Source organism: Hippocampus zosterae, chromosome 13, assembly GCF_025434085.1.
Source record: "Hippocampus zosterae strain Florida chromosome 13, ASM2543408v3, whole genome shotgun sequence".
Taxonomy (NCBI): domain Eukaryota; kingdom Metazoa; phylum Chordata; class Actinopteri; order Syngnathiformes; family Syngnathidae; genus Hippocampus; species Hippocampus zosterae.
Window position 1 is genome coordinate 9,100,146 of NC_067463.1, and position 24,294 is coordinate 9,124,439.

At 41.2% G+C, this 24,294-nt stretch overlaps 2 protein-coding genes and 1 long non-coding RNA gene across 4 annotated transcripts; 2 read left to right on the forward strand and 1 right to left on the reverse strand.

Annotated features, from left to right (window-relative positions):
* The first annotated feature begins 1,038 nt into the window (after positions 1–1,038).
* Positions 1,039–6,720, forward strand: nuf2 (UF2 component of NDC80 kinetochore complex). Its single transcript, XM_052084106.1, has 13 exons — positions 1,039–1,272; positions 1,700–1,774; positions 2,528–2,604; positions 2,833–2,894; positions 2,994–3,091; positions 3,358–3,431; positions 4,495–4,588; positions 4,672–4,734; positions 4,811–4,948; positions 5,060–5,200; positions 5,308–5,483; positions 6,259–6,394; positions 6,468–6,720. Exons 1-13 carry the CDS (start codon positions 1,150–1,152, stop codon positions 6,576–6,578), a joined length of 1,368 nt encoding a protein of 455 aa, XP_051940066.1. The 5' UTR covers positions 1,039–1,149; the 3' UTR covers positions 6,579–6,720.
* An 8,182-nt stretch (positions 6,721–14,902) lies between these two features.
* znf207b (zinc finger protein 207, b) lies at positions 14,903–22,573 on the reverse strand. 2 transcript variants are annotated; one of them, XM_052084102.1, is made up of 11 exons: positions 22,407–22,573; positions 21,804–21,930; positions 21,591–21,729; positions 20,964–21,140; positions 20,808–20,880; positions 20,634–20,695; positions 19,910–20,049; positions 19,578–19,658; positions 16,613–16,864; positions 16,127–16,283; positions 14,903–15,665 (listed from the first exon to the last, which is right to left on the reverse strand). In XM_052084102.1, exons 1-11 carry the CDS (start codon positions 22,445–22,447, stop codon positions 15,514–15,516), a joined length of 1,401 nt encoding a protein of 466 aa, XP_051940062.1. In that variant the 5' UTR covers positions 22,448–22,573; the 3' UTR covers positions 14,903–15,513. The 2 variants fall into 2 exon arrangements, with proteins under 2 accessions (XP_051940062.1, XP_051940063.1); XM_052084103.1 differs by lacking the exon at positions 19,578–19,658.
* Positions 20,762–21,173, forward strand: LOC127613198 (uncharacterized). Its single transcript, XR_007966096.1, has 2 exons — positions 20,762–20,914; positions 20,982–21,173. It is a non-coding gene; the product is annotated as an uncharacterized LOC127613198 (long non-coding RNA).
* Positions 22,574–24,294: the final 1,721 nt, after the last annotated feature.

Below are 24,294 nucleotides of genomic sequence, written 5' to 3' on the forward strand. Positions count from 1 at the left end.
CATGTGTGCAATGTATATGTTGTCCCAGTGGTTGTGTGAATTTCATTTGGGCCTCCTTCCACATTCAAAGAAATATAAACGACACTTAGAGAAACAGTTTATTAACAAAAGGACAATCACAATACAGTCAGGAAGGTTACAAAATCACCCAAGAAAGCATACTTTGCTGAATATAGCAGTGAAGGTCAACTCATTTTCTTGGGAAACGCTGCATCTTCCAATAAGTATTAAAGTTTCCTGTGGTCTCCAAAACTCCAGTCAGCGACCACCAAGCTTACACGTTACACTTCCACGAAGCCACAACTTTCCAATAAGCGTCAGAGGACAGTTTTTCTCATTGACTGAAATAAATAGCCAACTTGCTTTCCCCGACTAATAACATGTTCATGCAAATTAGAGAATGGACATTTGCTAAAAAAAAACAAAACAAATAGCAGGATTAACAATAGAGGAGAGGGATGTTGTGTCACTGGCGAACAGAAGTTGCACTTACAACAGAAGGGCGGGCCGTGGTCTGATTGAGAAGGAAGGGAGTGATTCAGGGAACTGTCACTCAGATCCTGATTCACTTTCACGTCGTGTTCACAGAACGGCACTGCAGTCACAGACCATGTGCCTCTCGAGGCACAGGACTCGATTCACGTTCCCTCTCGAGGCACAGGACTCGATTCACGTACGGAGACCATACCGCTAAAATTCACGTTCCAACGAAGCGGGTTCAGTGAATGTACTGTGCATTGACCCCGCGATCAGAAACGTCCCGTCCCCAAGCGGCAAACGAATGAGGCATATTCGCCGAGAGCGCCACTGTGCCACATTCAATATGGCGGCGACGCCAACGTATGGTTGTGATACAGCCTTTATTTTAAAACGAATCATAAAATCAAAAGGCACGCCACATGTTTCTCATTAAGTAACGTTTTCCCAGAAATTAATGAACAGCATTCGATTCAGCGTTTAATGCGGTGTTGGGGTACAAATGATGTTGGTTCTCCGACACGATAGGCGGCGAGAGGGAGGAGCAGCAGCAGCAACGAAAGAAGAGGACGAGGAAGAAATACGATTTTTTAGGCGCAATTTCTGTGCCTTGTCTACGAATACTGTTGTCCTGTTTTTCTTGCATTTTCACTATCTCGAGCTAAACCAGCAATGGCTGAAAATGCGGTTCCCGTCCACCCTGTGGACGTGGTAGTGACCTTTTACCGAACAGAAGTCCTTACTGGCGAAGAGGCTAAACATTTCACCAAGAGTGATCTTGCTCCTTCTCCGAAGGTATGTCCGCTCTGTTTGAACTGCTTGATGCTACACATTAATTGAATAATGGCCTACGTTTGGTTACATTTAATGGCGTTTGGACTTGAACAAATGCTCCATGTCAATTAGCGACGTTCAAACGAAACAAATCATGAAAGGAGAGCGTCCCGTGTCAACAGTGAATTTCCCGAGCGAGTCAGTTGAAAGTCTGTCAAGTCTAAGAAACGACACACAAAACGGATAACCAATGTGGGGCGTTGCGCTAAGTTCCTTTTGTGAAATCGACAATTATGTGCTGTTTTTAAAGTAGGTTCACACTGACGCTTTTGCATACAGAATCTCAAGTCTAGTGGCGAATGTTTAATTAAAAACCGATTTGATGCTATAGTCCTTTTTTAAAAACATTTTTTTAACCAAGTCACTTTGTAAATTCACTTCTTTGCAGCCAGAAGCAGTTCAATCACTGTACATGAGAGTGTTGCATCAGCTCTTTCGTTTCAGACCTGAATGTCACTCCATGGTAAGTACTGTTTTACAGGTAAATGCTAACCAGATTCATTCACATACACCGATATCCCTTCTCCAGTTGGATCATACCGCCAAATAAATTAGGAATTAAGTTAATTCGCCTGGAAGTATTAAGGTCAGACCTGACAAATAACCGCAAATCACAGTGACGCAACGTATTTGACTGGCTATTCATGTCGTCGCACATATCATGTCTTGTAAATTTCCCCAGTGTGGGACGAATAAAGGATATCTTATCTTTTCAAGTTGTCGCCAAACTCGCCACACTGCATCTCCAATTCCCTTAAAAAATTGTTCACTTATTTCACCAAGACATGGGCACCATTGAAGTCGCGTTTGTGTAGATTGTTAGTCATTCGGGGCACGGTAAAGAGTTTGACAAACGGTCATGATACCAATCACTTTCCTTGTGGATTTTACAGGTTGTACACTACACCACGGGTCACCAATCTGTTGCCCAAAGGCACCGTGTCGTGCCTCAGAACCACACGCCTTCTAAAACTAGCTCATCAGTGGAGGGACACTGAGATCTACAGAAATAAAATGTTTCATAGATAATGATTTTAGTCAAGTTATTTTTAAAATGGAGTCATCGTTTAGAGACTGTGTTTAACTTTAATTTTTGTGCAAATCCTTGGAATCTCAGCATCTCCCCCTGAAAACACGATCACGTTTTTGTCGTACCCCATTAAAGTAAAGCTTGCTACTTTATAAAATGTTTTTTTTTTGTCCATTTTTCCAACAGGTTCCACTTGTGGAAAACATTCAGCATCCCGAGTGCCACGAGGGGGCAACTGCTATCCTCAGTGTCTATGCTCGCATGTGAGTTTCTGTTCTGATATCAAACTTCACAGAGGCACAATTAATTTTGTCAAACAGAAGTTTTTGAATCCTCTTGTACAGTAGCAAAGTTGCAGAACCAGAATATTGGTGTGGTGCGCTAAACACAGTATGATCAACTTTTAATGACATTCGGTTTGATCCATTGTGGTCATACGCAACAGTGAATTTCTAGTTCTCAGATAACTATACTGTAACTTCTTTTTTTAGGCGACAGTTTCTGCCAATGTGTTTTGTGTATGACTTCTCACTCAATGACCTCCTGGCACCTAGTAAGTATGTTTTAAAGACATCATTGGATTTTTTTTAAACACCCATATTAACTTCCGGATCAGCACATTTATGAAACGTAAAATCATTTTCCTTTTCAGAGAAACATCGGACACTTACCATTTTGAGTGCCATCATGAACTTTCTCCAATTCAGGAAGCAGAGGATTAATGTCATGTCTGCAAAGCAAGTCAAGTTTGTATGTGATATTCTAACTCACCTTTTTTTGTTTTTGTTTTTTTGCTTGGAAAATGAATGTGACTCCGCTCACCAACGATTGCAATTTGATCCCGCCGTCCCCCAAGAAATATTGCTAATTGCCTATCTTGATAGTTTAAAGCAAAAGCATGCTGCAAATGATGATGTAGAAGTTATTTTGCTGTATTTTGTTAAACTGAGGACATAATCAGTATTTTAGTTCGGTTTGTGTTTACAATGACTCGCCGGTACTGTGTTTATTGTCAGAGGGCAGCCTTGGACATGCAGCAGACTTATGCCAAAGGAACCCAGGAAGCGGAAAAAAAAATTGAGATCCTGACGTAAGTCTTGAATGAAACATGGTTTGCGCATATCACGGGTCGCACACTTTAGTGACATGTTTCTGGTATTTGCGTTAACCACGAAAGAGTATTTTCAGGACTGTGCAAATAACATGATGCTGCCCCCAACACCATGCGTCACTGTAGCCTATGGTGTTCTTTTGGTGATGAGCAGTGTTTTGTTGGCGCCAGTTTTTGGTATTACAGTGAAACTCCTCTAGAACAAAACCTACATGGGTGAAAATACCCCCTAATGTGAAAAAATCTTCATGCATTAACACCATTCCCATTCTACTGCCCCCCATCCGACAAAAAAACCCGTGTTGCGTTATACGAAATAATTTTTTCTTCTCCGGCCTCACGAAGACATTCACTACAACGAAGTCTAATCCAACAGCGACCTCTACTGCTTCGTTCGGAAATGGCAAAAGCAACCACCACACTGGTTTACATAGTGAACAATGTTTATTTGGTGATGGTGGAAAGAAAAGCCAGCGGGTCCAGGAAGTATTTGTTATTGTTCGATTCAGACGAGCATGGACGTTGCATTGCTAAAATGACTATAAAACGGACCTTTGGATGTCAAGCAGCTAAGACAAGAAGAGCTCTGATGCTGGAAGAGAGGGTAAAAGTGATCAAAATGAAAGACGGAGCAAGCAAAATAAAATACATTATCCAAGAAATTGATGTAAGGGAAGTGAATGCTGATCATAAATTTCACAATTTCTTTCCCTTTTTTTTCTTTCTACATGGACAATATGAAGTGTCAAATAAGTGTGTGCTCATACTTATGCACTATTGGAATAAAAATACAGTACACATACGTTTGTTTGTGTGTGTGTGTGCGCGCATGTGTGTGTGCGCATCTTAGATCAAATTTGCTACAGTGAAAAACCCCCTGTTGTGAAAAATTTCTTGCTGCAAACATGATTTCGTTGTAGAGGAGTTTCACTCTATGGCCAAAAAATTCACCCTTGGTTTCATCAGACCAGTCTTTTTTTTCTTTTTTTTTTCCCCTCCATCATAAGAGAAGGACGATGCTTACTTTGTTTCACTTGCTTAGGTCTATCCCACCGGAGCAGCAAGCTGAGGACGCTAAGCTGGAAGCCGCCCTTTCTGAACTGCAGGCCAACACCACAAGTTTATACAAGGGCGTGGTAGGTGGTGCCAGAACTGTGTTCCCAATTGCATTTAGCGTGTTCTCAGTCAAGGTCAAATGAACCTGGTGCTCTTCTTTCAGAATGCTAAAAACGACACAATTGCAGAGTGGAAAGCAAGAATTGCAGAGAAAACGCAGAAACTGGTATGGGGGGTGGGGGGCTGTACTCAACTGAAAATGTTTAGATCAGAAATGTTTTTTTTTTGTTTTTTTTTTTAAGACCCAGCTCAAGATGGACGGAAGCAACATCAAGGAAGAAATCACGAAACTCAAGTCTCAAATTGTGGAGTCACCAGAGGAGCTGCAGGTCCAAATGGAGAGGATGAGGGAAAATATCAAGGACTTAAAAAGCTCGATTGTGAGTGAATAGTTATTTCGCTGCGAATATCTAATCGAGTTTGACCTTACCATGACAACTATTTGATATTTGCATATCCTGTATGACAAGCATGAATTGTGTTCATGTTAGGGGAAAACTGATGAGGATGTAGTGCAGCTGCAAAACATGGTCCAGACAATGAATTGCACCGATACGGAGATCCAGCAAATGTACAATCTGCTGCAAGACCTTGAAATCAGCATGAGCGACAGCAAGCAGCAGGACGAGGAGGTATCGTCGTAGAAACCTAAGCAAGTTGTTTGTATCGAGGGATATCATTCATTTCAACTGACGATATTCCGAGTTCCAAAAGATTGTCTTCTGTGCACATGATGCAGCATAAACAGCTAATTTCCCAGCATGAGAAGAAACAGAAGGAGCTGAAGAACCTATGCAAAGAGGAAGAGCAGCTGAAGCAAGTGCTGGACATGAAGCTGGACAGGGAGGCCAAACACAACGTTCGCAGGCAAAAGAAGAAGGAGGACAAGGAGCAACATGTCAACACTGTGTTGGGGTAAGCCTGCGTTTCGAGCTCAGCTTTGCAATGAGCCGACGCCATTTAGCAGCATCTATCAAAACTGTTTTATGTACAAACCAAGTCCAATTTCCGACTTAAATGTATGATTTATTTATTTTTTATTCCAAACGGTTGCATGTGATTCTCATGCACCAAGCGTCTTTTGTGTAGTAGTTTGTAGCCATGGCTTGTAAAATGAGGCAACAAAGTATTCAAAGCACTACCTCAAAAAAAACACAGTCCGAGTACTTTGCTTCAATTGTCGAGGTCCAATCTTTGTAAAGCGTGACTTTTAAGGAATGACGGCGCCAAAAACAAAAGTATCGACAGTCTGTTGTGGAAAACAAGTCAGGGTCTTGGCAACTGAAGGGAGTAATGGCGCCAAGCCAACCCCAAGCCTGGAAAAGCATCACAAAAGGAATACAAAAGTTTGTCTGTCAGTCACAAACTTTGATTTGCGACTCAACATCAAGTTTTATTTCATACAACTTTTAACTTGTATCTTAACTCGTACGTCTTCCCAGATTCTTATGATCAGCTAGAATGTGGGTGTTTCGTCAAATTATTGCTTCTCTTCGAAGTTGCGTATCTGATACAGAGGTAAAGAAAGAGTTGTTCCTTTGTCTCTTGTCCATTTTTTAATGTCAAACCCAAAAGTTTTCAGTCTACAGAAAACAAATGAAATATGCCCATTTTCTTCCATTACCTCATCTCTCCTCGCTGTTATGAACCAAATTAATTTGCATTGTGTTTTGGTTGAACTTGAATCCAGACAGTGTAACCAAATACATCAGAAACGTCAGGAAAAGGTGGACAAAATCCAAGAGGTGTCTCAAGAGAATCAGCAGCTGCGAGTAGATATCCAGAGCCTGACGGATGTCTGCAGCCAAGAGACCAAGAAAGCTCAGGTATGACCGCAAACAAAGTTTCGACATTTTCAGCATGTTTGTGTGGTTGGGTTCAGTCCTTTTCCTTTTCCAGGTTATGTATGACACGCTTTCAACTGCAATGGATGAGCTGGATCAGAGAATTGAGACGACTATTTTAAATGCAAAAGAAGATGCCATCAAAATGTTGGCAACTTTCCAATAATTGTTTTTTTTTCCCCCCTCATTCAAGAGATTCATGGAGGTTGTGTTCAAGTTTTTACATGTATGTGCACTTAAAAGCTGTTTGGTGTTGGAGTGACTTTGTACACGATGCGTACATAAAGAAAATAAATACAAATTGTATTAATGACGTCTGTCAGGCAAATTTTTTTAGAGGGTTTATAGCACATAGACATAAATGTTAACAATTTGCCACGAGGTAACAAAAGCACACTTGTTAAGTTGAACTAGGGTTTGGGGGAGGGGGTAATGTTGGGTTAGTTTTGTGTTGGGGTTGGAGTTTCAGGGTCCATTTAGGGTTGGTGTTAATGTTTGTGTTGGGTTGAGGGGCTGGTTTAAGATTCGGGTTAGGGTTGGTTTATCGGATTAGGTTTGGCGTTAGGGTTATAGGATTAGGGTTGATTAAATCATGGTTTAAATTCTGATGCACCAAACTTTAAACGTAGTTTGTAATACAGGGTTCTCACTCTTTATTAAAAAATAAAATAAAGCAGGTAAATCTTAAATTTACGGTGGCGCGTGATTACGTCACCGTAAGTTATTAGCGCTCAGCAGTTTACAATTGCAGCTTGTGATCAGAGCTGTTGCGCTCTATCTTTTATCGTCATGATTCTCATTCAGTTTGCTTTGTGTACAATTCACCGAGGGCATGGGCAAAGAATAGGAATCTAGGAGGGCCCAGGGAAGCACTTTAAAACGGTAGGTGTGAGCTACAATAGTTAACTGACTGCAAAAGTGCGCCATGTGTATGTGTGTGCGTGCCGGTAAGGGTAGATCCCGGGAGGTTAGTTGATCGAAAAGTAGATCTGCGATCCAAAAAGTTTGGGCACCCATGGTCTAGTGCAGGGGTCACCAAACTTTTTGAGAGTGAGAGCTACTTCATGTGTCCTGATTGTGTGAAGGGCTACCAAATTGATACACGTCTGAAATAACATTTGTACAAATTACATTTAATAATATTAGAACATTAGCTAGCTAGATATATACTGTAGCTAGCTAGTTAGATAGCTAAATAGGTAGCTATAGAATCTATAATACTGCCCATGTTTGCATTTTTAAATCATAATTTCTACGAGCAAATCACAATCCTAGCACTGGCGGGCTACTGGTGTGGTCCTCACGGGCTACCTGGTGCTCGCGGGCACCACGTTGGAGACCCCTGGTCTAGTGTATGCGCCTTTCCAAAGCCTGACTGAGAGCACTTCGAGCTGACACGCTGGTTATACATAGAAAGGCGACAGGCATGCGGAAGTCCGCCAATGAGTGAAGGGTGGGCGTGTACGAGGACGCTAGAGGTACGTCCCTAGCAGGTACCAGTCGCCAATGAGTGAACAGGGTTCCCACGGGTCCTTAAAGTTCATAATAATCCAAAAGAAGTTGGAAAATTATGTTCTTAATTGTCCTTAATTTTCTGGGGAAGCTTCTAAAATCAATAAAAATCCTTTAAAATTAACCTTTGGTGTTCATTTCATTTGTGTATGGGCCGAATAAAACGACCATGTACAGTTCGGCATTTTGGGCCGAAAAAAAAAGACCAAGTAAGTCAGGCGTTTTTAGCCAAAAAACCGACCATTTATAGTAAGGCATTTTTATCCGAAAAAAACGACCATGTTTTGTAAGGCGTTTTTAGCCGAAAAAAACGACCATGTGTAGTAAGGCGTTTTAAGCCGAAAAAGTGCCCATGTATAGTGAGGCGTTTTAAGCCGAAAAAAACGACCATGTATAGTAAACCGTTTTTAACCTAAAAAAAACAACCATGTATCGTAAGGTCTTTTTTAGCCGAAAAAAACGTCCATGTATAGAAAGGCGTTTTTAGCCCCAAAAAACGACCATGTATAGTGAGGCATTTTTAGCCGAAAAAAGGACCATGTAGAGTAAGGCGTTTTTAGCCGAAAAAACCCCGACCATGTATAATTAGGCGTTTTTTTATCAAAAAAAAAAAACCCGACCATGTATAGAAAGCCGTTTTTAGCCCAAAAAAACGACCATTTATAGTAAGGCGTTTTTAGCCAAAAAACGACCATGTATAGTGAGGCATTTTTAGCCGAAAAAAACGACCATGTATAGTTAGGCGTTTTTTATCGAAAAAAAATGACCATGTATAGAAAGACGTTTTTAGCCGAAAAAAAACGACCATGTATTGTAAGGCGTTTCGAGCTGAAAAAAAACGACCATGTATAGAGTAAGGCGTTTTTAGCCCAAAAAAAAAACGAACATGTATAGTATGGCGTTTTTAGCCGAAAAAACGACCATGTATAGTAAGGAGTATTTAGCAAAAAAAAAATCACCATGCATAGGAAGGCGTTTTTTGCCTTACTATACATGGTCGTATTTTTGGCTAAAAATGCCTCACTATACGTGGTCTTTTTTTTCGGCTCGAAATGCCTTACTATACATGGTTGTTTTTTTCCGGCTAAAAACGCCTCACTATACATGGTCGTTTTTTTCGGCTAAAAACGCCTCACTATACATGGTCGTTTTTTTCGGCTAAAAACGCCTTACTATACATGGTCGTTTTTTCGGCAAAAAACACCTCTTTACACATGGTCGTTTTTTTGGCTAAAAATGCCTCACTATTCATGGTCGTTTTTTTCGGCTAAAAACACCGCTTTATACATGGTCTTTTTTTTCCGGCTAAAAACGCCTTCTTATACATGGTCGTTTTTTCGGCAAAAAACACCTCTTTACACATGGTCGTTTTTTTGGCTAAAAACGCCTCACTATACATGGTCGTTTTTTTTCGGCCAAAAACGCCTTACAATACATGGTCGTTTTTTCGGCAAAAAACGCCTTACAATACATGGTCGTTTTTTCGGCAAAAAACGCCTTACTATACATGGTCATTTTTTTTCGGCTAAAAACACCTTACTATATATGGTCGTTTTTTTCGGCAAAAAACGCCTTACTATACATGGTCGTTTTTTCAGCAAAAAACGCCTCACTATACATGGTCGTTTTTTTCGGCAAAAAAACACCGCTTTATACATGGTCTTTTTTTTCCGGCTAAAAACGCCTTTCTATACATGGTCGTTTTTTCGGCAAAAAACGCCTCACTATACATGGTCGTTTTTTTCGGCAAAAAACACCTCTTTATACATCGTAGTTTTTTTGGCTAAAAACGCCTCACTATACATGGTCGTTTTTTTCGGCTAAAAACGCCTTACTATATATGGTCGTTTTTTCTTCAAAAAACGCCTTCCTATACATGGTCGTTTTTTTCGGCTAAATACGCCTTACTTTACATGGTCCTTTTTTCGGCTAAAAACGCCTTTCTATACATGGTCGTTTTTTTGGGGGCTAAAAACGCCTTACTATACATGGTCGTTTTTTTTCTGCTAAAAATGCCTTACGATACATGGTTGTTTTTTTTCAGCTAAAAACGCCTTACTATACGTGGTCGTTTTTTTTCTGCAAAAAACGCCTCACCATACATGGTCGGTTTTTTTCGGCAAAAAACGCCTTTCTATACATGGCCGGGTTTTTTTTCCGATAAAAAACGGCTAATTATACATGGTTGGGTTTTTTTTCGGCTAAAAATGCCTCACTATTCATGGTCGTTTTTTTCGGCTAAAAACACCGCTTTATACATGGTCTTTTTTTTCCGGCTAAAAACGCCTTCTTATACATGGTCGTTTTTTCGGCAAAAAACACCTCTTTACACATGGTCGTTTTTTTGGCTAAAAACGCCTCACTATACATGGTCGTTTTTTTTCGGCCAAAAACGCCTTACAATACATGGTCGTTTTTTCGGCAAAAAACGCCTTACAATACATGGTCGTTTTTTCGGCAAAAAACGCCTTACTATACATGGTCATTTTTTTTCGGCTAAAAACACCTTACTATATATGGTCGTTTTTTTCGGCAAAAAACGCCTTACTATACATGGTCGTTTTTTCAGCAAAAAACGCCTCACTATACATGGTCGTTTTTTTCGGCAAAAAACACCGCTTTATACATGGTCTTTTTTTTCCGGCTAAAAACGCCTTTCTATACATGGTCGTTTTTTCGGCAAAAAACGCCTCACTATACATGGTCGTTTTTTTCGGCAAAAAACACCTCTTTATACATCGTAGTTTTTTTGGCTAAAAACGCCTCACTATACATGGTCGTTTTTTTCGGCTAAAAACGCCTTACTATATATGGTCGTTTTTTCTTCAAAAAACGCCTTCCTATACATGGTCGTTTTTTTCGGCTAAATACGCCTTACTTTACATGGTCCTTTTTTCGGCTAAAAACGCCTTTCTATACATGGTCGTTTTTTTGGGGGCTAAAAACGCCTTACTATACATGGTCGTTTTTTTTCTGCTAAAAATGCCTTACGATACATGGTTGTTTTTTTTCAGCTAAAAACGCCTTACTATACGTGGTCGTTTTTTTCTGCAAAAAACGCCTCACCATACATGGTCGTTTTTTTTCGGCAAAAAACGCCTTTCTATACATGGCCGGGTTTTTTTTCCGATAAAAAACGGCTAATTATACATGGTTGGGTTTTTTTTCGGCTAAAAATGCCTCACTATTCATGGTCGTTTTTTTCGGCTAAAAACACCGCTTTATACATGGTCTTTTTTTTCCGGCTAAAAACGCCTTCTTATACATGGTCGTTTTTTCGGCAAAAAACACCTCTTTATACATGGTAGTTTTTTTGGCTAAAAACGCCTCACTATACATGGTCGTTTTTTTCGGCTAAAAACGCCTTACTATATATGGTCGTTTTTTCTTCAAAAAACGCCTTCCTATACATGGTCGTTTTTTTCGGCTAAATACGCCTTACTTTACATGGTCCTTTTTTCGGCTAAAAACGCCTTTCTATACATGGCCGGGTTTTTTTTCCGATAAAAAACGGCTAATTATACATGGTTGGGTTTTTTTCGGCTAAAAACGCCTTACTTTACATGGTCCTTTTTTCGGCTAAAAACGCCTTACTTTACATGGTCCTTTTTTCGGCTAAAAATGCCTCACTATACATGGTCGTTTTTTTCGGCTAAAAACGCCTTTCTATACAAGGTCGTTTTTTTCGGCTTAAAAACGCCTTCCTCTACATCAGGTGTCACCAACATTTTTGAGGGTGAGAGCAACTTCATGTGTACCGATTGTGTGAAGGGCATATTTGTCCAAAATACCTTCAATAATATGAGGATGTGTTATTTTTAATACTTGATGATTTAAATTGTCAGACTTTGATCGTGTTTTGAAATGTCTCACAGTACTGCCAATGTTTGCATTTTTAAATCATAATTTCTACTAGCAAATCACAATGTCCAGGCACTGGCGGGCTACTCAAGTGGTCTTCACGGGCTACCTGGTGCCCGCGGGCACCATTTTGGTGACCACTGCTCTACATGGTTGCTTTTTCAGCTAAAAACGCCTTACTATACGTGTTCGTTTTTTTCGGCTAATAACGCCTTACTATACATGGTCGTTTATTTGGGGCTAAAAACGCCTTACTATACATGGTCGTTTTTTTGGCTAAAAACGCCTTACTGTACATGGTCGTTTTTTGGGGCTAAAAACGCCTTACTATACATGGTCGTTTTTTTCTGCAAAAAACGCCTTACTATACATGGTCCTTTTTTCTGCTAAAAACGCCTTTCTATACATGGTCGTTTTTTTCGGCTAAAAACGCCTTCCTCTACATGGTTGCTTTTTCAGCAAAAAACGCCTTCCTATAAATGGTCATTATTTTCAGCTAAAAACGCCTTACTATACGTGGTCCTTTTTTCGGCTAAAAATGCCTCACTATTCATGGTCATTTTTTTCGGCTAAAAACGCCTTTCTATAGATGGTCGTTTTTTTCGGCTAAAAACGCCTTCCTCTACATGGTTGCTTTTTCAGCAAAAAACGCCTTCCTATAAATGGTCATTATTTTCAGCTAAAAACGCCTTACTATACGTGGTCCTTTTTTCGGCTAAAAATGCCTCACTATTTATGGTCGTTTTTTTCGGCTAAAAACGCCTTTCTATACATGGTCGTTTTTTTCGGCTAAAAACGCCTCACTATAAATGGTCTTTGTTTCGGCTACAAACGCCTTATTTGATGAGGCGCCCTTCGGCCCACAAGTGTTGTTCCTTGGTTCAACTTTTTGTTCATCTTCATTGCTTATCGTGAAAATAAAGAGATGTTTAGCTCTATTAAATAACTAACAATTTCATTGCAATGCTTGTGGGTAGACAACATTTTTTCGCTAAGATGCCCGCGCGATCGTAGTGAGCCACTGCCTGAGCGGCGCAGTGGCGGCGCGGTGAAGTAGGTACGTTTTGAAAAGGGACAGACGGAAGGACAGACCGCGTGCGGGACGACGCGCAATATATATATAGATAGGATTAGGGTTGATTAAATCATGGTTTAAATTCTACTGCACCAAAATTTAAACGCGGGTGTGGGGTCAGCTCTCCCTCCCTGAAGCCCCACTCAAATTTGAAATAGATTAGATTTAAACCTCCGTCCGATTTGCACTCTACAAGAAAGTTGAAATTTAAATCTGTTGCACAAGAACTTTAAACCCCAGTTTAAAATGTGATTGTGAATTAATTTTAAACCAACAGTTGGGATGGTTTAACTTTAATAACAAGACTGACGGGATTACAGCAATTGTGGACAGGATACAATCAGTCGTTTGTGCAGGAGCATTCGGGGGTGTATAAATACCTCTTCCCACGTGCCGTGTGTTCTCTTGGAGATTGATTTTAACACAAATGTACTCAAAGTCCATGGAATGAACAGTTGGTCAATTACATTCTGCAGTCAAATGACCTTCTTACATTCCACTGTCTCCTGTATAGGACATAGTTCCCAATTGCTATAATTACCGAAATGTTAAACCAGGTTTCAGAAATTAAACGAGGATTATAATTGAGCCGGGCTCTCGGTCAAATCTGGGTGACAAATGTGTAGGGACTACCCCCCCCCCCCCGGTCTAGTTAAAATGGTATAACCCAAGAGGCAAGGTGCGGCTTGCCATCGTTACCGTCAGTTGCGATTCATGCTATTAATGCATTAGTCAAACGCCATCATGACTTGTGTCATTAATTAACCAAACAAAAAACTCCTAATGTTTGGGCGAAAAATATACATGCGGTAAGCAGAATTCATAAACAATTGTTTGTACTACCACGCGTGTTCCACTGGGTGGCGATGTATTGATTCAACAGCCAGAATTATGAAGCACACGGCAGAATGTAAACACTTTCAGTTTATTGGTGAAAATCACAAAACAACGGTTTCGATAGACATTTCTAATTATATTGTAGTATGCCTCAACATGTAAAACGCTTGGCATTTATGAAACCATCAAGGTCACAGTCACGTTAAACTTTCAAACTGACATAGCACAAAAACGTCCTCCAGCGGCGTTCATGTTTTTAATCGCATCTTTTGTAAATACTTTTCAAATTGGCATTGCACTCTTAATACATCCTTTAAACTTCTAAATGGTTTAGTATAATGCCGTTCTTTTTTTTTTGTTTACTTACCATGCAAGTCCATTCTGTGACTGTACAGTTAATGTGAATTAGCAGTTCATCTGTGCGGCCTAGTCAAGTCTGAATCATACAGCATTATGATGAAATGAAATACAGTTGTTGGACAGTGCAGACCCACACTACGAGGAACAGCGGGTACTTACTGGGTTTAAAAGGCCTGTAGCGCCAGCTGAGTGGGTACAAGGCTGAAAAGTGGAGTGGGAGGTGCTACAGACAAACAAGATACAAAGCAGTTAAGTGATCGGAGGGAGCTTTTTAATCCACATTATTTACCGACAAAGTCCTGAAGAACTTAACCAACCTGATCGGAATCCTGAACAGAAAACAGGTGGCCAACAGGACAAACGAACAAGGAAGCATTTTAGTACCCTGAAATACGCACACTGCAGTAAATAAGGCTAGGTGCAAATCTTTTCTGGAAACGGCCATTGTTGTGCTCTCTTGGCTAGGCCAGGTAAATACGGTCGCACCCTCCAACCAAGGATGTACTAGCTGGTATTTGCTGCAGTTCCTGTATTACTGGGTGTGACTGGCATTCGGCATAAAGCGCAAAATGTGTGTACAAATCGAACACCTTTAAGTCATTTCTATCGCTAGCTCTCTCCAGATGTTTTATCATGCATCGCTAGGGACCACAAGTTGACCATCTTCATTCAAGGCCAAGAGCCTTTTGGTTAAGGACAATATTCAGGCTTTTGGAATATGATGTCATTCTGACGGATGACACCTAAATGGGAGTGATGGCCAGCTTTGTGTTGCGCGTCAAACGTACAAAACTTGGTACAAACCTTTGTGACTCACCTTCACGCACGTCACAACAAACCAGCACTGCAGTTTTAAGGTGGATTTTATTACAACAGCTTGATAAAACATTACAAAGGATGCACACAGGGACCCCTTTTTAAGCAGGAAATATTAAAACAAACCTGAAATAAGAAGAAACCTAGACTCATGAGCCACAGAGCGGTAACACTACAAAGTTGGAATCATCACCGGAAGACCCTCACCAACCAAGGTTGGGGACGCAAGTCCAACAGCACCTAAGCATGCTGTGAGGGCCGCCAGTGATCGACAAAATAAATGAAGAAAAAAAGAAAAAACTAATCAATGAATGGTTTACAGGGTAAACTTGCCTTTGTAAGGGGTTGGTACGTTCATGTAAGTCCAGCAGCTTCAACAGAAATATGAATGACTTTAACACACTTCACCCCTAAGAACCTGAGTGAAACCTACGAGGGGAAAGAGTTTTTATCTTCACAAGTGATCAAATAAAGAAATTGAAGCAGTCTGGAACTTGTGTAGTTACATGAAATGTCCATGTGTTGCCAACAATAATTAAGTCTTCGCCACCGCGGGCTTTACTGCTCTTAGGTCTGAAAATGTACAAGGATGAGAGAAAGGTATGAACCTCAAACCTAATGTGGGGGAGGCTTTGCCGCTTCAGTAGCGCCCAGCGGGAGACATGACAGGAGGCCTCATGCCCATGGGAGGGCCTCCCTGGTAAGAGGGCACCAGAGGAGGACCCTGCCCGAATGGAGGCATCCCTCCAGGCATGTAGCTTGGCATGCCCTGTGGGGGGGCACCGTACTGACCTACAGAGGACACATTTGGGGATTGGGGAAGGGGAGATAAATATTTTATTTAGAATCAAACATATTTAAAGAATTTGGTTTTCATCTTTTTAAGGTACTTTTTAATTTAATTATTCACCCCAAAATAACCACATCATTTTAGACAAATGGAAAAAAGGAGAAAAAAAATTATATCAATGACAAATTTTATAGGACTTCTTATGTCAATGCTTGGTGGGCAGCAGCAGCAGAGGCCGTAGAAGGGGGGAGAGAAAGAAACACTGAGCGTCACTTTTTGTGCCACGTGACTCCACAAACCAGTTCGTGCAGTTAGTTCATAACGTCATGACCATTGTAAACGGGTGACGCCCGTAATTGACATGGATTGAAAAACTGAATTCTAAATCCGGACACGGGCCCCGCAACACATTGCGTTGGACCTTTGAAGCTCCAGTGTGTGTTAAAAGCAGTTGTCTCCTAACCATGCATGGGATGCCTCATGCCAGGCTGCTGCGGTGGCAGGCCTTGCTGCGGGGACATCATGCCGCCGACAGCTGCCACTGGGGGAGCAGCCGCATGGGCTTGAGCCGTCCTGGCTAAGAGACGCTGGTAACGGGGCAACTGGGCCCTCAGTTCCTCCTGTGGTCAGTGACAAGAAACAGAGCAGCCATTAGATTTCAAGCAACACTGCTGTGACCCTTTACAGCACAATGACGAATGTCCACAAATGCACACAACTGAGGCTATGCAAGCTTGGGCTGCTCTTCCGACGTGGCCACAAGAGAAACAATCTACGAATTTTGAATTTTGTCTCGATAAGAGTGTGTGAATTAACGCTGTGATTAGCATGCATTAAAATGAACAATACTTCGCAAGGCTTCCTTCCCTCCACTGATTGAAAATGCCATTATATGCTTTAGCCATTACTTACTGTGGAAAGGGCAAAAAAGAGAGTTCAAGCAACTTACCAGCGAGATATCCTCATCAGGGTGGATCAACTTACTAGTTGCACTCGTGGCAGAGAGGGTGGCAGGTTTAGTGGGCACTGTGGCCGGGGCTTTGGCCACAGTGCTGCTAGAGGGGTTAGAGGAGGAAGTGGAAGCGGAGGAAGAGACAGAGGGTTGGGTATATGCAGGGAATGTTGCTTTGGGTGGGTCGGAGGAGGCCGCGGTGGCGCTGTGGGGGTTTGCTGCGGCAGCTCCTGAAGCGCTTTGCTGGGCCTGCGTGGACAAGAGATAGATGAACAGTGGAACATACGACAGCGACCTGCTACACACTGAACTGCATCCCAACTTTTGGAATGGAAATGCAATCAAGTGAAGCCCCGCTGCATCGCGGTTCGTCTTTCGCGCCTATGCTTCTGTTTATCACAGTGATTGTTTCTCATGGGTTACTGCATACCTGGAATATTCAAATTTAGCGCTGCTCAAATTCAGTGTCGTGCCCTGTTGTGTTGCAACATACCGGGAAGCATTGTAGACCGCTGCTACAGGATGTAGCTGCAGTGTGAAACGGTGCAAGAAAGTCGTCTCAAATATATTGTCACAGAGAAAGTGAGGAAAGACTGAAATTGTGTCTTTTAAAAACTTTAGATGCATTTAAAGCATATGGTAGGGAAAAGCTAAAAAGATGGTAGGAGTGCAAAAAGTGAAATCTGATCTGATGCAGATCACGCGTGCGGCACCTCAGAACCTGATTACCTTGCCGCTGGTCTGAATAAGAACACCCTTCTCCGTTCTCATCATCCAAAGTGTATTCGCCAATCTGAAAATCCTAAAAATGGGAGGTTTTGCACGACTATCAAAAGATATTAACATATTGTGGGTGGGTTTGGAATGTTTCCCCCACAAGAAACAGTGGTCCACTGTAATTATAATGCATGACCCTACCTTGTACTGAATTTGGGGTTTTAATTTTAATACAATGACTGACTGTACTGTACACGTTGCGTATTCGAACCCAGACAACTCATGCATGTCTACAGAGGGCAAAATGATGCAGACTGACACTTTGTCACTGTGTATCATTGTTAGTAGGGCTGGGCGATTATGGAAAAAAAAAATCCAGATTATTTTGACTGATATCGAAAATTTTCATTGAGTTAATTTCTTTTTATTCAACTCTAAATGAAACAACAGCCACAAAACAAAGCAATATATCAAAGTATTAAATAATAGCAAAAGATAAATACCGGCTGTACCTGCTGTGCATGCCTCGGCCTTTTAGGGCCAGTGTAGTGCCATCATGCATGAAGACACACGCTTACATTAAGACAAAAAGAGTAAAAGAAGAAAGTTGCGATTGAATTTTATTAACATAAGTCATTTTTACAGATTTGGAAAAATTATGCTGTCGAGTATTGCTATATTTCCGGGTTGTATGTGTCACGAATATGAATTATTTGAAGGAATATCACAGAACTCTATGCAAATGTTCAAATAGTCTTGTCAATGAAATGTACACTGACTGCTCGCAGTGGCAATGTTTCACATAGTATATTGTCATGATTTTTGTTGTGCGTTTAGTTTTATAGTAAACTCCAAGCAGGGGGTCATTAAAACCCTTTATGTTGGCTCAGCCAGAACATGGATGTTTGTCACACACTTGCAGCACAAAAATCATGGTGCATTCAGGGTGCTTTCACAATGTAGGTACTTAAAAACACACACCGTGCTGTTCAGCACCTTAAAGGTGACGTCAACCCCAAAATTTACTTGAGAAGAATATGTTCAATGAAGCACCACTAGTCTAAACATGGCATTGTAACGAATACTGCATTGGCGGAATAACCATTTTTGTCCACCTTGGGGGGGTCAGCCATTTTGCCACTGGCACTCGACTGAAAATGACATCACAGTTATTCAGAGCTCAGGTAACGACCAATCACAGCTCCCCTGTTCCACCTTGGGGAGGGGGGGCGGGGGGCAGCCATTTTGCCACTGGCACTCGATTGAAAATGACATCACAGTTATTCAGAGCTCAGGTAACGACCAATCACAGCTCCCCTGTTTTCTAAATTTGGTCACATACTGTTCGCAAGATGTGCCTTGATTGGTTGTTCCTTGAGTTCTGAACAACTGTGATGTCATTTTCTATTGGCAGCAAGTAGCAAAATGGCTGCCCCCAAGATGGATAAAAACAGGTAGATGCTGCTGGAAGTCAACCCAAATGTTTTTTTTTACAGTAGGTTGTCCTTATGTGCCTCCACAGTCGAGAAACTACATTCTGATTAATATTGTTAAGCAGCAAAATCCATTGGTTGTGGCTCACATGTTTTCTGAAGCTGAGCCATGATTGGTCAGTGCCTGGGCCCTGAGCAATGATGTCATTTTCAATTGACAGCAACTAGCAAAATGGTCATCCATGAGATGGACAAAAACAAAAAAACAACCGCAAGGATTTTGCTGCTTAATTTGTACTCTGCAATATGAATCAGAATGTCGTGTTCGGACTAGTGGAGCTGCATAGACCAGATTATGGTTTAGAAAAGCTTGAAGCCGACTTGCCCATGAATTCACATTCCACAATATTAATCAGAATGCCGTGTTGACACTAGCGGTGCCACACAGAACATTACTGTAAAGAAAATGTTGGACTTGACGATCACTTTAATCATTTTTCTTCTGATATCATAATATTTTTTTTTTACGATTGTGAGAAGCCAAAATTAAAATCACAATTAAATTTCGATTAATTGCCCAGCCCTAATAGTTAGTTTAAAAAAAAGCTCATGCATCGAAACAAAGATAACAGCCAGGTGGTTGTCTTGGCTAATTCTGTGACCAAATGTAGCCGCTGGACTACCTTTGCGGAAGAAGTACAAACACCATTAGCCATCGCTTACTACACTTCAGGCAGAGTTAGAGTGCATGTGTGTATCTGTGAGAAGCAACATGCATCTAGATGCCAGCCACAGTCTATCTGTGAGCGTACTTGTGGTGTGTTAGGAAAGGGCGGCTGAGAGGAGGCAGACTGATGGTCTGCAGGTGGAGAGGAAACAGCTGCTGTGCCCATCTGCAGCATGGTGAAAAGGAGATGACACCATTGGCACGTCACAAGAGATTTGAACATTGTAAAAAGCAGGGGATGAGGGCAAACGAGTTGACCAAATGTGAATACTGTAAGTGAAAGCTGGAAAACGTCAGCTAGTCCTGACTCAAAAAAACCTCCACATGGTAATCATATAAAACGCTTTCATGGAAGTGGTGATGAAAATATATTTTGCGGGCGGTGAGAGGTAAGCGGATGTATTGTCGGGTTCCAACCTGTGCTGCACTGGGGAAAAGAGGCTTGGTGACAGCAGGCTGGGCCGCTGGTACTGTTGGTCGACTGGGTATGACTCCTGCTGCGGGGGCGGGAGTCATGTGGGGCATCCCTGGCCTAGGAGCCATGTGTGGAGGCATCCCTGCGAGACCCAGGAAAGGAACATGCTCATAAATCAAAAAAGTAGAACACACCATTTATTTTCTCAACACGTACAAACCCAATTTCGATGAAGGTGAGATGTTGTCTTAAAGATGATTAAAAACAGAAAACAATGATATGCAAATTTTGAACTGAATACATGACAAAACTGAGCATATTGTATGTGGCAGTGTAATGTATTTTCTGCCAATGCACTTATTGATTTTCTGTTGAGAGTTTGTTACGCTTAGCTGTAAGACACATTGTTTCAGCAAAACTGAAGCGAAGCATCAATCATTTACTCCGGGCATCTCACTACTGAGTTTAGCAGAGCTTAGCCTTAGCATGCCTTCTGCTGTTAAATACTACTCCTCCTCTCGTGGTAACGATACTTGTCAGAAGTGTCACTTATTCGCTACCATGAGGGCAATAATCAATTACTTTTAGAGGAGGGGCTGTTGTTTTGCCACAACGCTAACTGCTATGCGGCACCTGCAAAGCTAGTTTTGTGCACGGGGAAGAGCAAAGGCCTCGATTTGAGGAAATACAGCGTGTTAGAACTTGCTTCTCTACAAGTCAACTAACCTGGTGGCATTCCAGGCATGCCTGGCATCATGGGAGGCATCATCCCACCCATTGGCATCATCCTGTTAAAGGACATTCAGATGAGTAACTGGCTTTTCCCAGAGACTTACAAGCACTGCAAAACATCTGATAGAAGGATCCGATCTAACACAAAATCCAAGATTGAGATGGTACCCTGGAGGCATGCCGTGCATGGGAGGCATTCCATGCATCATGGGTGGAACACCTGGCATCATTGGAGGCATTCCTGTAACGGTGATGGGGAAAGAGCATTTACCCAGGTGATTGGATAGCTGTAAGCCACAGGCTGCTCAATTTGATCTGTCTAACCTTGATATCCACCGGGAGGCATCCCGGGTCCCCCAGCAACAGGTGGAATTCCTGGCTGAGCCATGGGTGCAGCATAGCCTGACTGAGGTGGCACTCCAGCCACCTGCGGTACCGATGGACCCGGTTCATCGTCGTCGTCATCTTCATCCGAGTCATCTGGGTTTTTCTTTTTGCCATCTGAAGGAAGGAATAAATAATGTATAAAATGTAGGTCTCTATCTCACGATTATTTCAATAATAGATTAATCTTTTGATTATTTTGTTGCTTGATCAATAAATGAGAAAAAAACATTTCATCTTATCCTTTTATTCTAAAATGAAGTTATTTCAAATGTGCAAAAAATACACAATTTACTTGTTTAGTTCATAACATGTCAGGAAATGGCCAGATGTTTATAATTGTTTTCCAAATTAAAAGTAGATGGTTGCACGTGTATTATTTTGATTAAAAAATAATCTCTTTTCAAGAAAAGAGACTGAAATTCAGAGAATTTGGATCATTTTCAATGAAACTGGATCTCTAAACAATGACCCAATTTTCAATATATATGTATCAATTAGTTTAATAAAACTGCGTAGTTCAAGCTTTAATTTATCAAGCACTTTATTGCTCAAGGGAGCACAAACCTTGAGATTTCTGTTCTAATGTCCGTCTCCTCTCTTGCATGTCTTTGTCAGGGATCCCCTCCATGCCATAGATTTCCAGCTCAATATCCGTGCGTCCGGGAATTGCATTTGGCACACTGTCAATAGTCTCTTTGTGTACCTGTAAGGCATGCCAAGTGAGCTTCTCTGTACTAGAAGATAACTACAATCGGAAGCGATTGACGGTCAACCCACCTGCATGCAGTGAATGGCCAGGCCTGGACCAGTGTACAACTTCTTGTGGCAAATGTGACATTTGAAATGCTTTGCCTTTTGGTGTTGAATAAGAATTTTTTCATCGTCAAAATCTCGATTGCAATACCTTAGAAGAGAAACTTAAGGAATGTTCTCGACTTACGTAAAAGCAAACGAAAGCACATTGTTCAACGAGAAAGATACTCACGTCTTCGTTTTTAACAGTTTGATTAACAACAACTGGTTTAAATATCACAATTTGTAAGGCAGCATATCTTGTAATTGACTCGACGCGTAGCATTGACCCGCCGTCAAAGCGCTAGCAATCGTGCTGATTACAGTCGGCTAGGCTAGGCTCACTTATTCACTGACATCTGTTTAAGGATAAATAAAAATCAGGCTTAATTATACCAATATAACTACGTATGACTTACTTACAAGACTAAATATCGCACCTCGGCAGCACACAATGACTTTAAATCCGCATTTGGTACCTTACACATCGATAAACCGTCAGAGTGAGCTTAGGCCTGTCTTTTGTCAGGCTAGTTCCGAAATGTTGCGCCTTTTTTTCGCTGTTCGCTTTTCCATTCAAATGGATACCAGCACCAGGGCTTCATTTGCTTCTTCTTCTTTCTCCCCATGCTTGCAACAAGTACTGAAAAGCAAATTGTAATCTCTTAAATTCTTATTATCTGGTTGACGACAGCATGCTGTTATTCAACCTCAACGCCGAAAATGGCGCCTAACGCAGGAAGTAGAAGCGATCTGTTTCTTTCCATGTAGGTGACGTCACATTAAAGGACAGACGCCCATAATTTACGATGATTTACTACTTTACTATAATTTTAGTTTTATTTTAAATAGCACAATAGATTATTGTTAGTGTATTCTGACAATATCGTGCGTTACTTTTCCGTCTGTAAACGATACTAAATTGGGTGGGGCGAAAAACCGGGGACATACCCTAACTCTCGCGAGATTACACGCAGTTCGTCAAGACTCCGCTTGATGGCGACAGATGTCGGGCGAAAGGTGTTAGATATACAGTGCACTACTACATTTTATTTATACCGCATGTCAACAATTTTAGTTAAAATTAAACACTGGTACAGTGAACACTGTGCTGTCCATGTGCACTATGCTGTGCTCAGTTTCATTCATTTTATTTATTTGCCTGCAGTTTCCATTTTGTATTAATTTCCACGCTAGGCTTGTTTACCTTTTCGTTTTTTGTATCACATAATTCTAATTTAGTTGTGCAGGGCACTGCCATTATTGGTTTTATTCGACGTGAGAGAATACCAGTTCAATGGCCATTTAGGACTATAGTAATCCCTCGTTTTTAGCTATTAAAAATAAAATGATTGGCAACACGGTGGACTTTTGGCAAGCACCTCAAAGTTCTGAGGTTCGGATTTTGGCCTAATGACCACATGCGCTTTCGCTAATGGATGAATGGATATTGACAAAATGTCAAGTGTTTGGCTTCAGTATAAAACTGTTTAATGCACTCCAGTATGTACATATCAAATCTACAAAATATCCACAATGTTAAAATATTAGTACCCTTCAGTGTTGTCTCACCGTCCTTATAATACATACGTAGACGGTTTTTAACTCACTATTAAATAGGATGCATACAAGACACTATATACAGTACAATGGAGATAGACCAGATAATGTACACTATATACCAATATCTTAGAGTAAAAACAGCAAACATGTTAATCTGTGTTTAAACACACGATAATCAAGGTTTGTGTGAAGTAGTTACCAAAGAAATATAAGGTTAAAAGTACAGTACTATCGACAGCTCGAATCAATAAAAACGTTATTATGCTTTGACAGAGGCAGACAGAGCATCGATTTCTTTCCCATTTTTGGAGAATGACAAACTTGAGTGTGAACTGACACCAGTTCAGACAATAAAAGCCATGCCCGTGTGCACTTCTGTCCATTTGGTTGGAATAATACAGATATAGTAATTCACCATTATCAACAAATAACATCATTGCAGACATTCACAATCTCTAAACACAACAGCTTGGCATCACATACGACAGTTTAGCATTCTGAATGGCACTTGTGCTTGTGCTGTGGACACACATTTTGGTGCAGTGGTTACAGAAAAAGTCAGACACATGCATGAGGTTCAGATAACATGGAACTACTACCCTCGTTTCATTTCTCTAGGAACTTGAAATTAACCATATCGTTGCAGCTCGTGGTAGCTTAATGCATCTCACTTTTGTGCAATGAAAAACTCACAGACTTTGTATGATTATTCATTCATTCATTAATTTTCCGAACCGCTTGATCCTCACTAGGGTCGCGGGGGGTGCTGGAGCCTATCCCAGCTGTCTCCGGGCAGTAGGCGGGGGACACCCTGAATCGGTTGCCAGCCAATCGCAGGGCACACAGACACGAACAACCATCCACGCTCACACTCACACCTAGGGACAATTTAGAGTGTTCAATCAGCCTGCCA

Excerpts from the sequence above, each read along its gene's own strand:
- nuf2 (XM_052084106.1), top strand. The coding sequence starts at position 1,150 with ATGGCTGAAAATGCGGTTCCCGTCCACCCTGTGGACGTGGTAGTGACC. Across the intron at positions 1,775-2,527 it reads GACCTGAATGTCACTCCATG|GTTCCACTTGTGGAAAACAT; the intron begins GTAAGTACTGTT and ends TTTTTCCAACAG. Across the intron at positions 3,092-3,357 it reads CTGCAAAGCAAGTCAAGTTT|AGGGCAGCCTTGGACATGCA; the intron begins GTATGTGATATT and ends GTTTATTGTCAG.
- znf207b (XM_052084102.1), bottom strand. The coding sequence starts at position 22,447 with ATGGGGAGAAAGAAGAAGAAGCAAATGAAGCCCTGGTGCTG. Across the intron at positions 16,865-19,577 it reads CCTTTCCTAACACACCACAA|GCCCAGCAAAGCGCTTCAGG; the intron begins GTACGCTCACAG and ends TTGTCCACGCAG. Across the intron at positions 16,284-16,612 it reads CTGATGAGGATATCTCGCTG|GAGGAACTGAGGGCCCAGTT; the intron begins GTAAGTTGCTTG and ends CACTGACCACAG.